Here is a 14,708-nt window from a genome sequence, read left to right as displayed (position 1 = left end):
TATTGCAGGGCATATTGGAAGAAGGTGGCTTAATAGACAGCTGGCGCCACACGCATCCGCAGGTGAAAGAGGGAACACACTTCACATCACGCACCGGGACATGGGCAAGGATTGACTACTGCTTGCTTTCGAGGGGGTTGGGATCTGTTACACACCCTGCCAGGACCTACTCAGATCGCTGCGCTGTAAAAATTTCACTCACACCCCCGGGGTATGACAAGCCCAGGCCTACTTGGCGATTGCAACTGAATGCCTTGTTAGATATGGTCTTTCAGACCAAACTGGGGGAGTAAATAAAGGACTTTTTTCTTAGAAATAAAGACTCTGTAGACAGTGTGGAAGTTATCTGGGAGGCATTCAAAGTCACTATCAGAGGGTACTATATCTCCAAAAGCGTCGGCGTATTAAGGGACATATAGAGAACAATAAAAAAGTTGGAACAGGAACTGAAGAGGATGGAGGGTCAGATGGGAGAGACAGGACAGGTACAGAAGGAATTCAGGGAAAAGCTATCCGAATATGAAGAGACTGCAGCTAGGGAGGTGAAATTCAAAAGTCGGCACTGGATGGCTCGTAGGTATGGAGAAGGAGAGTGCCAGGGAAAGCACTGGCTGAAATTACACGATGCCCACGGTTTAACACTCATATACTAGAACTAGAGGGACCTGACGGAACAGTCTGCCAGGACACACCTGACATACTCAAAGCATTCACCTCACACTATGTTGCACTATACTCTACGCAGCGACATGGGCCGGTAGACCTCGGTGCATTCATGGGGGATGTGGTGCTTAGTTGGCTCAGTGATACACAGAGGGAATTCCTAAGTGCCCCATTTGAGGTTGATGAAATTAGGGACGCAATCATGCAATTGAAGAATGGGAAAGTGCCAGGTCTGGATGGACTACCAGCCGAGTTCTATGTAATGGAATGTAATGTAATGTAGGTACACTTATATAGCGCACTATCACCCAAAGGGTATCCTGGCGCTTAGAGTTACCAATCAGCTATTGCGAATACTACCCACAACAATAGGGAGCTAATCTCTGGGAGCAGCCTAGTTTTTAGGGCTTTTCTCAAACTTGACAAGGTATTTATTAGTCTCAGCTCCAAGGGTAGGGCATTCCAAAGTCTAGATGCTGTGAATGAGAAGGATCTACCGCCCATACGGGCCCTAGTCACACAGGGAACACAGATCAAATTAGCTGAGGAGGAACTTCAGTTTTTTCCCCATTTAATTGTAATGAGTTTTCTTTCAGCCAGTCTGCAGTTCTACGCATGCAGCTATGAAATTTTTCTAAAGACACTGCTTCACTACCCTCAACAGAGAAAATAAGCTGAGTGTCGTCCGCATAGTTAATTACATCCAAGCCATAGGATTTGATCAAGATAATGAATGGACGGAGATAGAGATTGAACAAAACAGGGCTGATAGCCGAGCCTTGTGGGACCCCATGTTTAACGTCCCTATTCTGGGAGGTAAATGGTGAGAAGGTCACTGCCTGCTGCCTATTAGACAGAAAGGATTGCAGCCAGTCCCGTGCCCTACCTACCACTCCCATCTCCTCCAATCTCTTAACCAGGATCCGGTGGTTGACCGTGTCAAACGCTGCTGACATGTCAAGCAGCACTAAAAATACTGTCTGACCATTGTCAGCCCGCATTCTCAGATCATCCAAGGCTGACACCAAGGCAGTTTCGGTCCCATGTGCAGGGCGGAATCCAAACTGGACTTCGTCCAACAACTCATTATCTTCAACAAATTTGGAGAGGGATTTACTCACAACCTTCTCCAGGATCTTAATCGGATACGGTAGCAAGGATTTAGGCCTGTAATTAGAAGGACACTGGGGATCTAGAGTAGCTTTCTTTAGTAGTGGGGAAACAACCACCTTTTTTCTATAAGAGCTACATTGACATCATGGCACCGGTCCTCAAGGAAGTATATAAGGAATCCCTAGAAGTCGGGATACTTCCCCCCTTCGATGAGGGAAGCATTGGTAATATCCCTCTTGAAACCGGGCAAACCCACCGGCCCCTGCGACTACTATAGGCCGTTGTCGCTCATAAATTGCGATAAGAAGATCCTGGCCAAGGTATTGGCCAATCTCCTGACTCTCCTAATGGATAAGCTCATCCTCCCCGACCAGTCAGGTTTTGTCCCTGGGAGGGCCTCTACCCATAATCTACGCTCTCTGTTCTCCCGTAGCTCCTGAGTTCCCGCTCGCCGCGTTTATTTTGGATGCAACTAAGGCATTCGATTCTGTGGAGTGGGATTATCTATTCGGCGTGTGGCAACGTATGGGTTTTCCATCATTATTTATTTCATGGATACAACTGCTGTATCGCCAGCCCACAGCTAAGGTATTGATAAACGGGCATACGTCCCCAGCATTCTCTATATCGTGGGGCACCCGAAAGGGGTGCCCGCTATCGCCACTATTATCCGCCATAGCGATTGAACCATTGGCATCTAGCCTTCGCCAATGTCATCAGGATAAGGTGTTCAGGTGTTACTTACATCAAATTCTGATTTCGTTATAAACTGATGACGTAACATTATACATTAGAGATCCCCCAACAAAACATTAATCCCTTGTTGAGAGAGTTCATAGTCTTTGGCAGACTGTCTGGGTTTAACATAAATTGGGGGAAATCACAAATATTCCCTCTCACGACAGCGGTCCCCGAATTCCAGCCGGATTTTCCACTCGAGTGGTGCGACTCTGACATCCGATATTTAGGCATACAAGTGACTAGAGGAAGAGGTGTGGCGCCGCGGCCAGGGCGACTGACGCTGGAATCTGGGAACCACGGTTCGATCCCCGGCTCCGGCGGCAGGTTAGCCCAGCACCATGTGACTCTGGGCAATAGCTTGCTTAATCTTCCCGACGGCCCCCAGCGCCTAAAAACCCTTACGGGTGATTGTGCGCTTTACAAATGTGGACTTTACTTTACAAATGTGGACTTTAGAGACAGGGAAGAAACAATACGGCTCAATTATGGTACGCCTATCACACGCCTAGCCAGTAAAGTCACACGCTGGATCTCTTTACCCCTATCATTTGCAGGCAGAGCCTCCCTCATAAAAATTATCATACTCCCCCAATTCCTATACCTGTTCCTAAACATTCCCTATCACCCTGGGACCTACTTCTTTAAAACCCTACACACTGAATTGATTAGATTACTCTGTGGGTGGCAAGCAGCCACAGCTCAAATGGTCCACACTTACGAAACCATATGACCAAGGGGATTTCGATATCCCAGACTTCGAGGTTTATTATGTAAGCGCACAAGCTCATTACGCGTACTATTGGATACAACCCATTGAATATATGCCTCAGATAGCCACTGAGGACTGGCTCACAGACCCTATTCCACTCAACGGCCTCATACATGGTCCTGCTCGTTCCCGGGGGACGCCACCCACAACGGTCACAAGTGCAGTTGATGCATGGAAACACATAACAGATCTTCTTGTTTCACCCCTTTTGTACTCATCGCGACTCCCATTGACATATCACCCAATTATGGAACTGCTACAGGAAAGAGGCTTCCAGACTCTATGCAAGCGACTTCATGTCGCCACATGGGGGGACCTTTTCCATGAAGGTACGTTCCGCTCCTTGGAGCATCTTTTCCAAGGAATACAGCCTACGCTGGACGTATTCTTATATGTGCGGTTGAGGCAAGGGATGAGGGCGGTTATCCCTGACTTCCCCCAGGAACCGGAGAATCTTGTCCCACTTCACTTCATGCTCAGTTCCACAGATGGGAAACACTTGGTATCAGGTTTATACCGCTGCATACGCACATTGCAAAGGGGCATCACTAGCTCGGCCGCGCACATTGGAGTGAGGAGTTGGGGCAAAAAGTGACGGATGACCAATGGGCATATTGTTGTACACAAACCTCGCAAATTTCTGCCAGGTGCAGATTAAAGGTGATACATTATAAATTCCGGCAACATTTATATTACACGCCTGTCAAAAAACACCGATTTAAGCTGATCGATAATGATAGATGCGAGAGGTGCGGAAGACCTGGGGCGGGCTTTCTGCATCTGGCGTGGGAGTGCCCGGCAGTGCAGGAGTTCTGGTTACAGGTACATGAGGCCCTCGGAAAAATGATAGCACACTGGAGAGAGACCCCCTGATGGCACTCTTGGGGTACACTGTGCAAATACCCAAAACATATAGGAAATTCATTGCTACGTCACTATTGTTGGTTAGCGTAGGGTAGCCTGCAGATGGGGTAGGGGCGAGCCCCGAAGTTTAAGGATTCGTTGACAGACATCTTATATTGTCAGGAGCAAACAACTACATATGCGGAAACGTTGCCGAGAGCCTCCAGACCCAAGGATATCTGGGGTCCTCTTAAGAACTATCTCCTTCAAAGAGATGTGGAGGACACAGATAACTCTCCTGCAAGTGGCACATGCTTGTTGTATGATACGTTTCTCTCCCTGTAGCCCTGGGAATATCCTACAGGACAGATGTTGATTTGCATTTTGGGAATTGGGATCCGCATCGAATATGCATGATATGCTATTAACTGATAATGGGCCTCTATGTCTGGCGTTTTTACTGTCTATCAATGTACTGTATCTGGATGTGTTAATACTAAACGTGAGCAATATATAATGGACATATTCATTGTGATATAAATGCGAGAATTGTATAGAGAGAAACATGACGATTTTCTGAGACTTGCTATGTGGTTGTCAAGCTGTATTGCTATGTTACGTGATGAAACAATAAATAAAAGTTTTTTTTTTTTAAAAGCTGTCTGAGGGTAAAATATAAAACAGGAAATATGTGTGTGGCCGGGGTGGGGGAAACCTGGCTGACTAGGCAATGGATTTTGCTGCAGTAGGGTCTCTGGGTTTGGTTGCTTGAATTGTATAGAATCTCTGCAGAATCTTTCAGAAACCTTCAACAGGATTTGCTATGCCTACAGAAGTATCACAAATCATATAGGCACAGAAGAAAGTTTTTTTTTTAAATTTATATTTGAATCCAATCATGAATGAGGCTTAGAACAGTAGTTCCCAACCTTTTGTCTTCTGGAGACCCCCACGGGCCCCACCTAATCATTACTGGAACCTGGGAACCCCCACTAAATCATTATTGGATCCCGGGGATGCCCACTAGTCACTACTGGAAGCCGGGAACCCCGGCCTAAGCATTGCCGAAGATTTGAACGGCAAAACAATACACAAAAAATACAGAAAAAAGACTTTGTCAAACAAATGCAGAAATATAACACATTATTGAATCTACAAACACATATATATATATATTTTTTAAATCAAAATGTAATTTTATAAGAAAGTTTGGAGCTCTATACTGAGGATATTAATTTAATGTTTAGCCTCCAGTTTCAAATTCCTTCACATTTACAGTACATTTTAAAATGTTCAATTGTACATTAGGCTTCTTTATTTATATACACTTTAGTAATCTGTTAATAATTTTTTTCTTTTCTAAGTAATCGTGGTCCCCCAGGGAGGCTTTGCGGACCCCCAGGGGTCCCGGACCACAGGTTGGGAACCATTGGCTTAGAATATTGCTTTTGAGGATGGGTGTCTTGCTAAGCTTGATGGGTGGATGAAATTACCTAGGGCACCTGCAAGGATACTGGGTCTGTCAAGTCACATGGCAGGCTTGTCCTGTTGGTCAACCCTATTACGTCTTGTCTCTGCTTTCTCTCACACCCTGCACAATATGCCCCCTGGATGGCATGCACCACGGTTTGTGGACCATTCCTAAACATCACGCCTTTAGGTAGTTCATCATAAATGTTTTAGATTTTTTAAAATACATTTGCAGACCTTATATGTGGGTAAAGATTTTCCTAGTGGAAGAGCGTGTCAGTTTTTAAACAAAAAACATTTCTAAAATATATATAAAAGTATGTTTATATTTTCGATGTAGACAGTTGGGGCCCCTCTGCATGCCGTGCAGGGAGGCCCCCTCAGTTTTCGTTACGCCAGTGATTTGCATCATGCTATTTTTTATATGCTGATGAAAAGTTTAAGTCTGTCCTATTTTAAACCATTTCAGGCTCTGGAAGAAGATGTCTGTTCTAATTCCTGACCCCGCCCCTTTCTTCAAGCCTCTGTACCTCGGACATGACGGAGACTTTAAGGTAAAAAATAAATATGTTAAGGGGATTAGGGAATGATACTCTCAAGGGGCCATGTAGCTCTGCTTCACTTTTTCCAAAGGTGGGGGACCCGTGGGAGGACCTGACTACGCCAGCCCATGACGTCACCAGTATGAATGGCGGTCTCTGAAGCTGCCTGTCTCTGTTTCTGTGGTGACGCGGTCTGTGGAAACTATAGAAGCGCGCAGGGTCGAAGCAGTGTCGACCACATGTGCAGCTGGCTGCGCCTTTACAAGTTTCCAGTCACACAATGGGTGGCGGGGGTGCTCTAGACGTGAGAAGAGTTAGTTGCTTAAAGCAAAAGGGCCTAGTGTGAGAAACAACAGCGATTAAAGTTAGGAAACCGTCGTGCGTTTTCAGTGCATACTGATATTTGAATTCATTTTCATTTCAGAAGCATTGCCCCATAACTGCATCAAAAAATATGGCAAACCAATATTGGAAGCCCCCCTGTGGTGTTCACTTTAATTCCTCTTCCCTGTGAATTCTGTAAGGTTTGGCTTCAGATGTGCAAAAGTAAATGTGTATATATTGTTTCTCTTTACAATGCAATCGAGAAAAAATAGCAGAACTGAGAAGAAGAGGGCAAAACACATTTCCACACCTCAAAGGCATCAGGTGGTGAACTGATACGAAGAAGAAAAGAGCACGTGCTTTATTACTAATTTGTTTATTTTGTAAATGGCTCAAATCTCGTTTTAGGACCACCTGTAGTGATAAGACTAAGCAGAACGTCAGGGCAAATAGACATAGTCCATCAATGTTACAGAATGCCTCTTGTGCAGTGCTTAATTTGAGCCGGTAGTTTCTGGTGCTCAGCAACAGCACTTAATCATCAACACCAGTGCTTTTCTTTTTTTCTTTTTAAGTGTCTTTTTACTGTTAATCAAAAAACATTGTCACAGTATACACATTGACAGAAAATACACACGGCTTGGCAGTTTGTGATACATTACACACAGTTCACATTATCCTGCTAAGTAGATAATCTAGTTTATAATAAACCATTAAGACCTGGAGGTGCGGCTGTGGTAACGCAGGTGGCTCACAAATGGTATCTCTATTCGTTCCATTTTCCCCATATTTGCATCCATTTCCTAGGGCATCCTCTTGTGACGTACCGTTTTTTCTCGCAGCATGGACCAAACCATGTCCTTTTTCCATTCCCCCAGCGTCGGGCCATGTGCACTCCCCACTTCCTAGCAATGTTCCTTTTAGCGACTAGTAAGCCTAACGTTACGCAAGTTTGTTCTTTACTGTTTAAATCGGTCGGTTCCCATATATTGAGGAGACATCGTTTGGCCTCCATTGTTATTGTTTGCCCCAGAGCTTCCCCCATACATGAGGTGGCCGCGCTCCAATATCTCGCTATGCAGGGGCATTCCCACAGAACATAAAACAAGCATTTACAATGCAATGGTCTCGACATCATTAAAGGTAGAGTTATTGGCATTGCTTATGACATTTCTTTAAATCATAAATAAATGGCATTGTCATTTACATTGCCAATAGCTTAATCGTTAAATAAATGGCATTGTTATTTACAATGGGCAACTGCAAGACTTTGTTTGTAATGTAAGCCATGCTTTCGCAGTACTGTTGAATTTCATTATCCTCGCCTAGGGCTATTTTTCAGCCGTATATAGCGTGAGTTTTGTGGAGGTGCCCCCTGCATGCTCACACACGGCTCACCCTACACACTCACACTCTGCTCACCCTGCGTAATGCGAGAAGACCTAGCTCTGCCCTTCGGCCTGTGTTGCAATCGTACAGTAGGTTGTGAGTAGCTGCGCTTGATTGGTTGAGGCATCCCCTCCTTCCTGCTCCCTTCACAGAGGGCCGGCTGCCTCAATGAAGCTCCCACGTGTTCAGCTGTTCTTTGTTTTAGCTCCTGTGTGTCAGTGCACCGTGTAAGCGCACAAGCATACCCTGCTCTCTCTGGAACTCACTACTCTGCACTCAATACTCTGCAATCACCACTCTGCACTCACCACTCTGCACTCACCACTCTGCACTCACAACTCTGCACTCACAACTCTGCACTCCGCACACTCACTCTACACACTCACTCTACACTCTGCACTCACAACTCTGCACTCACCACTCTGCACTCTGCACTCACTACTCTGCACTCTGAACACTCACTACTCTGCACACTGCACTCTGCACTCTGCACTCTGCACTCTGCACTCTGCACTCTGCACTCACCACTCTGCACTCACAACTCTGCACTCACAACTCTGCACTCACAACTCTGCACTCTGCACACTCACTCTACATACTCACTCTACACTATGCACTCACAACTCTGCACTCTGCACTCACCACTCTGCACTCTGCACACTCACTCTACACACTCACTCACCACTCTGCACTCTGCACACTCACTCTACACACTCACTCTGCACTCTGCACACTCACTCTACACACTCACTCTGCACTCTGCACACTCACTCTGCACTCTCCACACTCACTCTAAACACTCACTCCACACTCTGCACTCTGCACACTCACTCTACACACTCACTCTACACTCACAACTCTACACTCTGCATTCTGCACTCACCACTCTGCACACTCACTCTACACACTCACTCACCACTCTGCACTCTGCACACTCACTCTACACACTCACTCACCACTCTGCACTCTGCACACTCACTCTACACACTCACTCTACACACTCACCCTGCACGCTGTACACTCACTCTACACACTCACTCACCACTCTGCACTCTGCACACCCACTCAACACACTCACTCACCACTCTGCACTCTGCACACTCACTCTACACACTCACTCTGCACTTTGCACACTCACTCTACACACTCACTCTGCACTCTGCACACTCACTCTACACACTCACTTTGCACTCTGCACACTCACTCTGCACTCTGCACTCACAACTCTGCACTCTGCACTCACTACTCTGCACTCACTACTCTGCACTCACTACTTTGCACTCTGCACTCACTATTCTGCACTCTGCACTCACTACTCTGCACTCACTACTCTGCACTCTGCACACTCACTACTCTGCACTCTGCACACTCACTACTTTGCACTCTGCACACTGCACTCTGCACTCACTACTCTGCACTCACTACTCTGCACTCACTACTCTGCACACTCACTCTACACTCACTACTCTGCACACTCACTCTGCACTCACTACTCTGCACTCACTACTCTGCACTCACTACTCTGCACTCACTACCCTGCACTCACTACTCTGCACACTCACTACTCTGCACTCACTACTATGCACTCACTACTCTGCACTCTGCACTCACTACTCTGCACTCTGCACTCACTACTCTGCACTCACTACTCTGCACTCACTACTCTGCACTCACTACTCTGAGCAGATGCATGACTGGGTATACACACTTGTTTTTTTAAGTCCTACACTGGATAGTAGGTGCTGTATTTGGTATCATTGGCAGTGGCCTGAAGTAGGGCAAGAAGCAGTGGCATCCTCAGAAATATCTTGGGCCCTGGCACTTATTATGGCACAAATTAAGCACTGCTAACAAGTGATTTTGCTTTCTAGCAACCACGTCACTGCCTCATTATTTACTGCCACAATACTTCATTTAAGTTGACTATGTGACTCTTTTCTTTCCCCTTTGTTCGTTTTTCTTTCTTTCTTCTTTCTCTTTTCTTCTTCTCTCTCGGTTTTTCTCCCTTCCGCTTCTCCGTCACCTATTCACACTTACTCCCAATCGTCCTCTGTCTACCTTATGGTCTTTGTCCCTCAATTTTAATACCACGCATTGATACTAATTTTTCAATCCGTTTCTTGACTTTCCTTCTATTTTCCTACATCTACACACTATCAGCCTTGAAAAAGCCCACGGCCAATAGGCCACTAGGGCGAAACACGTGTCGGCTGTTTTTCATTATTCCTGTCCTTATTTCATGTATGGAACAACAAATAAAGACCACTCACGCAAAAACATAAAAGAACGTTTGATAATCATTCTGCACTAACATTGACAAATCGAGAGGGCACAATCCTCCATCTCCCTCTATACTTAACCCCATAATGGCTCTTGGGTGAAGCCATTTGTGAGGAATGTGCCACAACAAAATTGGGCCCTGACAATTGTAGCACGAAAGCCCAGAAATTTCCTCCCAAACAATTACCTACACAATAATATCAAGATGTGGCAGACTACATCTGGAGAACTTAAACAAAGTAAACATCACCATGTAAGCTCAAAAGAAGATTGTGATTTTATTTCATCACATGATTGAAAACACAAGAATAAATCCAGCTAATAAGACAATGCATTTCCTGGCTTAGCATAAAATTGGTGCAAGAAAAGGGAAGTGACACATGTTTGGGAAGCAATAGTGATAGTGATGAGGGAGGGGAAGATAGTGTACATTAGATGCATCAACATTAAATTTACCTATCCAGCCATACTCCTGGCATTTGCACATATGGCAAATCATAACATATGAATATAGGTACAGATAAACATTCTCTGTCGCCTATGTTTGACACAATGGAAAAAGCTGTCGACGTTTCTACCATTGTGAACAAGAAGGTAGCTTGCACCTTAACGGGGGGTCTTCATCAGGACCATGTTGGACTTGTGAGGGGGAAGCACCTATGAACAAGGAATTATGGGATTAATCTGGTGATGTAGCATTGGGAATACATCAATAAGTGTAATAGTATATAGGTAATCACCAATGTGAAACAACCAAGATTCATCAGGCTGTATATTGACAAAAGGGCCCATAAGGCTCCTACAACAAGAGAAACAGAGACAACATCGCTAGGATAAGTCATCCAGCCAGCAGATGAATAGGCAGGGTCACAGTGAGAACTACAACAGACATTGATGGGACAAACCTATTAGGAAACTTTGAAGCATAGTGCGTCTCATGGCTGAAAATGCTTGGTAGGCACAACGGTTGAGAAGTAACCCATGGTATAAGTGGAGAGAGGCTCAGTGTACACATAGGTGCCCACTAATCAGCAGTATTGGCCAGTAAGATAATCCAAAATGCGAGCCACCTAAAGGTCGACATGCTAGAGTGAGTACCATTGCCAGCATGATTTATGGCACTCTCTGACAGAAAATGACGAATCAAACCACTTTAAACGTCGGATGCACATTTAAAATTACCCAAACTTGATTGGCAAACTGCACCTGTGACAACACAAAGATGTGCTGCCATGTTAATAAATTATCACACAAACGTAATGATAAAGCGCCTCGTAATGAGGGTGAAAGTGCAGGGAAATGTTCTAGCTGCGCTAAATGGGCTGTGCAGGTAAGCCACACTTAGTTAATGAGGCCTTCAACAACGTTAAAAAATTAAATAACCAAGCATTTCTGAGGGGACCCCTTGCTATAATAAACGCAGTGTATGTCCCTATGTTCTTCCAAATGATCGCACGTGCGGAGCCTTGCACGCACTGTCCACTGTTCACTGCGTCATCAGACCCCACCCCTTTCTTCAAAATCAGCCTGATAAAAATAATAACTACACACACTTGTACATTTTGTTCAAAATAAACTGTTGTTCAGCTTTCAATCATGAAAACATTAATAAAGCAAGATTCTGGGCTTAAATAAGCGATACAATGTCAATTTTCATTGTGTCTTCAATAATGATATACATGGTAGTCTTGCATTGAGTTTAAAAAACAACATTTTCATAGTGCCCGATGCATTTCGGAACGAAGAAGTCCCTTCCTCAGGGGCCGTCTTGTAATGAAAGAATATATGCATCTATCTCTCCCATCTATTACAATGATCATATATATACAAACACAGCGAAGACGCCGAAGTAACGTTAAATACATTACCAAAATAAAATGCCGTGGACTCCCAAAGAACTATTGTCAGTTGTCAACACTGATTCCAAGTATAATGAAAAACCCGTCTCTAAAAGTAGGATGTTCGGAAATAGTCACCCAGAGCAGAGTGCATAAAATAAAAGAAGAACCACTACTTGAATAAATGTAAGGTAACTTACTGGCGATGCTAATATTCATAATGCCAACGATCAACAGAAGGTCCCTGTAAAAAGACAACAAGAGGTATCCCCTTGTAAACCTAATACCAACGATGCAAAGAAAGAACAAGAGCTCTATTGAGTGCCGGGAGGGGGGCGGGAAAAAGACACGGCGGGGAGGACAGCGAGACGATCTCATCAGCGGGAGGGGAACAAAGACACGGACAGCGGGAGGGGGCGGGAAAAAAGACGGCGGGAACGAGGAAAGCGAGAGCAGCCTACCTCAACCTTACCAGCAGCAAAATGGCGGCCTCAAGATTCCGAAATTTTTCGGATTCGGGGGCGTGTTTTGCTGTCCTGAGTGACGGACGACGTCACGAGCTAAAGAACAACAAAACTTACGCCCCTGAATCCGAAAGAGACGGGGCTTGTTTGGAGTGACTCCCTTCTCTTCCAATGGCAGGCCTCCGTTTAGGAAGCCAGCCAATGGAAGCGAACGGAGCAGAGAGGTGGGTTTAAACTGCCCTACTCCAAAACATAAGATCTCCGGACCGGAAGCTGCGCTTTGCGCAACTTATAGGTCCCTCGACCTAAAAAGGAGCCCTCGCGGCCACACCGCCTTCTGCAGTTAGGTTCCTTGCCATACCCCATTCTAACCAGAGCCGTGCCGGTAACAAATATCCTGTGGAATATTTTCAGCTGCACCATTTTGAGCTTCAAGGATAATGCCCGCTCCCGCAGGGATGCCAGCGCTTCTATCCACTCTTCCTCATCCAGCTCTGTTAAGCCATTTTCCCACGTTGCACGGAGCCGAAGGAGGGGGTCAGGTGAGGGATTTAGGTAGGTCAAGGAGATTGCCTTCTTGGGCATATAGCCGTCCAGGAGCTTATCCTCGAGAGGAGAAGCCTCAGGAGGGGTTCCCCCTTCGGGATAACAGTGTATAGCACGTGCCGCACCTGCATGTATCGGAATCTCTCAGTGTCCGTGAGTTCAAACTTCTGTTGGAGGCTGTAAATGGCATTACCTCTTTTTTCTCCCAGAGATCGGGAGATCTCTATCATATCCCATCTATCAAACCCCTTCGTTTTCCAGAGATCCCCAATCGTTCAGAGTCCCATAGTGGGGTGAGTCACGTTATAGTTGTCACCCATCCTATCTCTTTCTGGACCTGGTGCCAAACCTGTACCGAGTGCTGTGTGGGGCCCGTAAGGGGACATTTGGCCTGCTTAGAATAAAATGCTCTTGTGTAATTCCCCCCGGGGAGGAGCCACCTATCCATGGCTTAGCCAGGATCCATATAGGGTTGGTATATGCAATGGTTAATAGCAGATAGGTGTGCTGCCTGGTAGTATATTTTAATATTAGGCAAACCAATCCTCCCATCATACCAGCTCTGCACTAACCGCAAGAACTCGATACGTGGCCGACCATTCCCCCAAAACAGCATCCACTGCGCACTTTCCACCTGCCTGAAATATGATGCGGGAAACAGGGTAGGTGAGTTTTGTAGGACACACAAAAACCGGGGTAGAGACATCATTTTAAACAATGCGGCTCTCCCCAATAGGGACAAAGGAAGAGATTGCCAATATGTTACATCAGATTTCAGTCGCTACAACCGCGGTGAGAGGTTAGTACTGTAGAATTATTAGGGATCCTTGGTGACAAAAATCCCCAAATTCTTAACCCTTCTGTCACTAGTTGATATTCTCTCGGTAGGACTGGAGGCTTACCCTGAAGCACATAAATTAACGACTTTGACCAGGTAATGGTGTATCCAGAGTACGTGCCGAAATTAGTGAAGATGTTAAGGACTCTACGCAGGGATCTGTTGGGGGAAGCCAAGCATAACAAGCTATCGTCCGCGTATATCGATAACCGGTCCTCCCAGTCATTAGCCCAGCTCAGTCCTCGTATGATAGGGTCGCGTCCGATCCGGCAGACCAAGGGTTCCTGTATTAGAGCAAACAGCAGGGGGGACAGAGGGCACCCTTGTCTAGTTCCCCTGTGGAGTCGGAATATAGCGGATTTTTTTTATTGTTGACCACTACCTGCGCTGGGTCAGTGTACAAAAGTCAGACCCAGCTAATAAATTTAGGGCCGAACTCCAACCGTTCCAGGATGGCAAACTGGTATGGCCACTCTATGGTGTCACATGCCATAGTAGCGTCCAGAGACACCACTACTGCATCTTTCATGATGGTGTCAGCCCTTCCTAGAACACCCTGCACCCTCCTTAAATTCAGGGATGTGTTGCGCGATGGCATTAAGCCGGATTGGTCCGGCTGGACCAACTCTGGAAGAATGCAAGTCAGGCGGGTGGCAAGTAATTTGGCCAGAATTTTGGTCTCAGCGTTTAATAGCGATATGGATCGATAAGAAGTACAGCTGTCTCTTGGTTTCTCCTCCTTAGGGATCACTACCAGGGTAGGCAATCTTTGGTCCTGGAGAAGGGATCCCTCCTCTAGACTTTACACGAACATGGCTCTAAGGTAGGGGGCTATTTTATCAGGCCTCAATTAGTACAATTCGATCAAGAGCCCATTACGGCCCATTG

The 14,708-nt window shown here is 45.8% G+C and overlaps 1 protein-coding gene across 1 annotated transcript in view; it reads left to right on the top strand.

Moving 5' to 3' along the window:
- The window catches only part of IL21R (interleukin 21 receptor), a 192,396-nt gene that overhangs the window by 120,047 nt on the left and 57,641 nt on the right, over positions 1–14,708 (top strand). Inside the window, exon 8 of the mRNA XM_078664945.1 lies at positions 6,069–6,153. Within this exon, the coding sequence (XP_078521071.1) occupies positions 6,069–6,153 (85 nt within the window). The remainder of the gene's footprint in view (positions 1–6,068; positions 6,154–14,708) is intronic.

The sequence above is a fragment of the Lissotriton helveticus genome, chromosome 10, assembly GCF_964261635.1.
Source record: "Lissotriton helveticus chromosome 10, aLisHel1.1, whole genome shotgun sequence".
Lineage (NCBI taxonomy): Eukaryota > Metazoa > Chordata > Amphibia > Caudata > Salamandridae > Lissotriton > Lissotriton helveticus.
The sequence above is the reverse complement of the archived record's forward strand: the minus strand, read 5'-3'. Positions and strand labels throughout refer to the sequence as shown.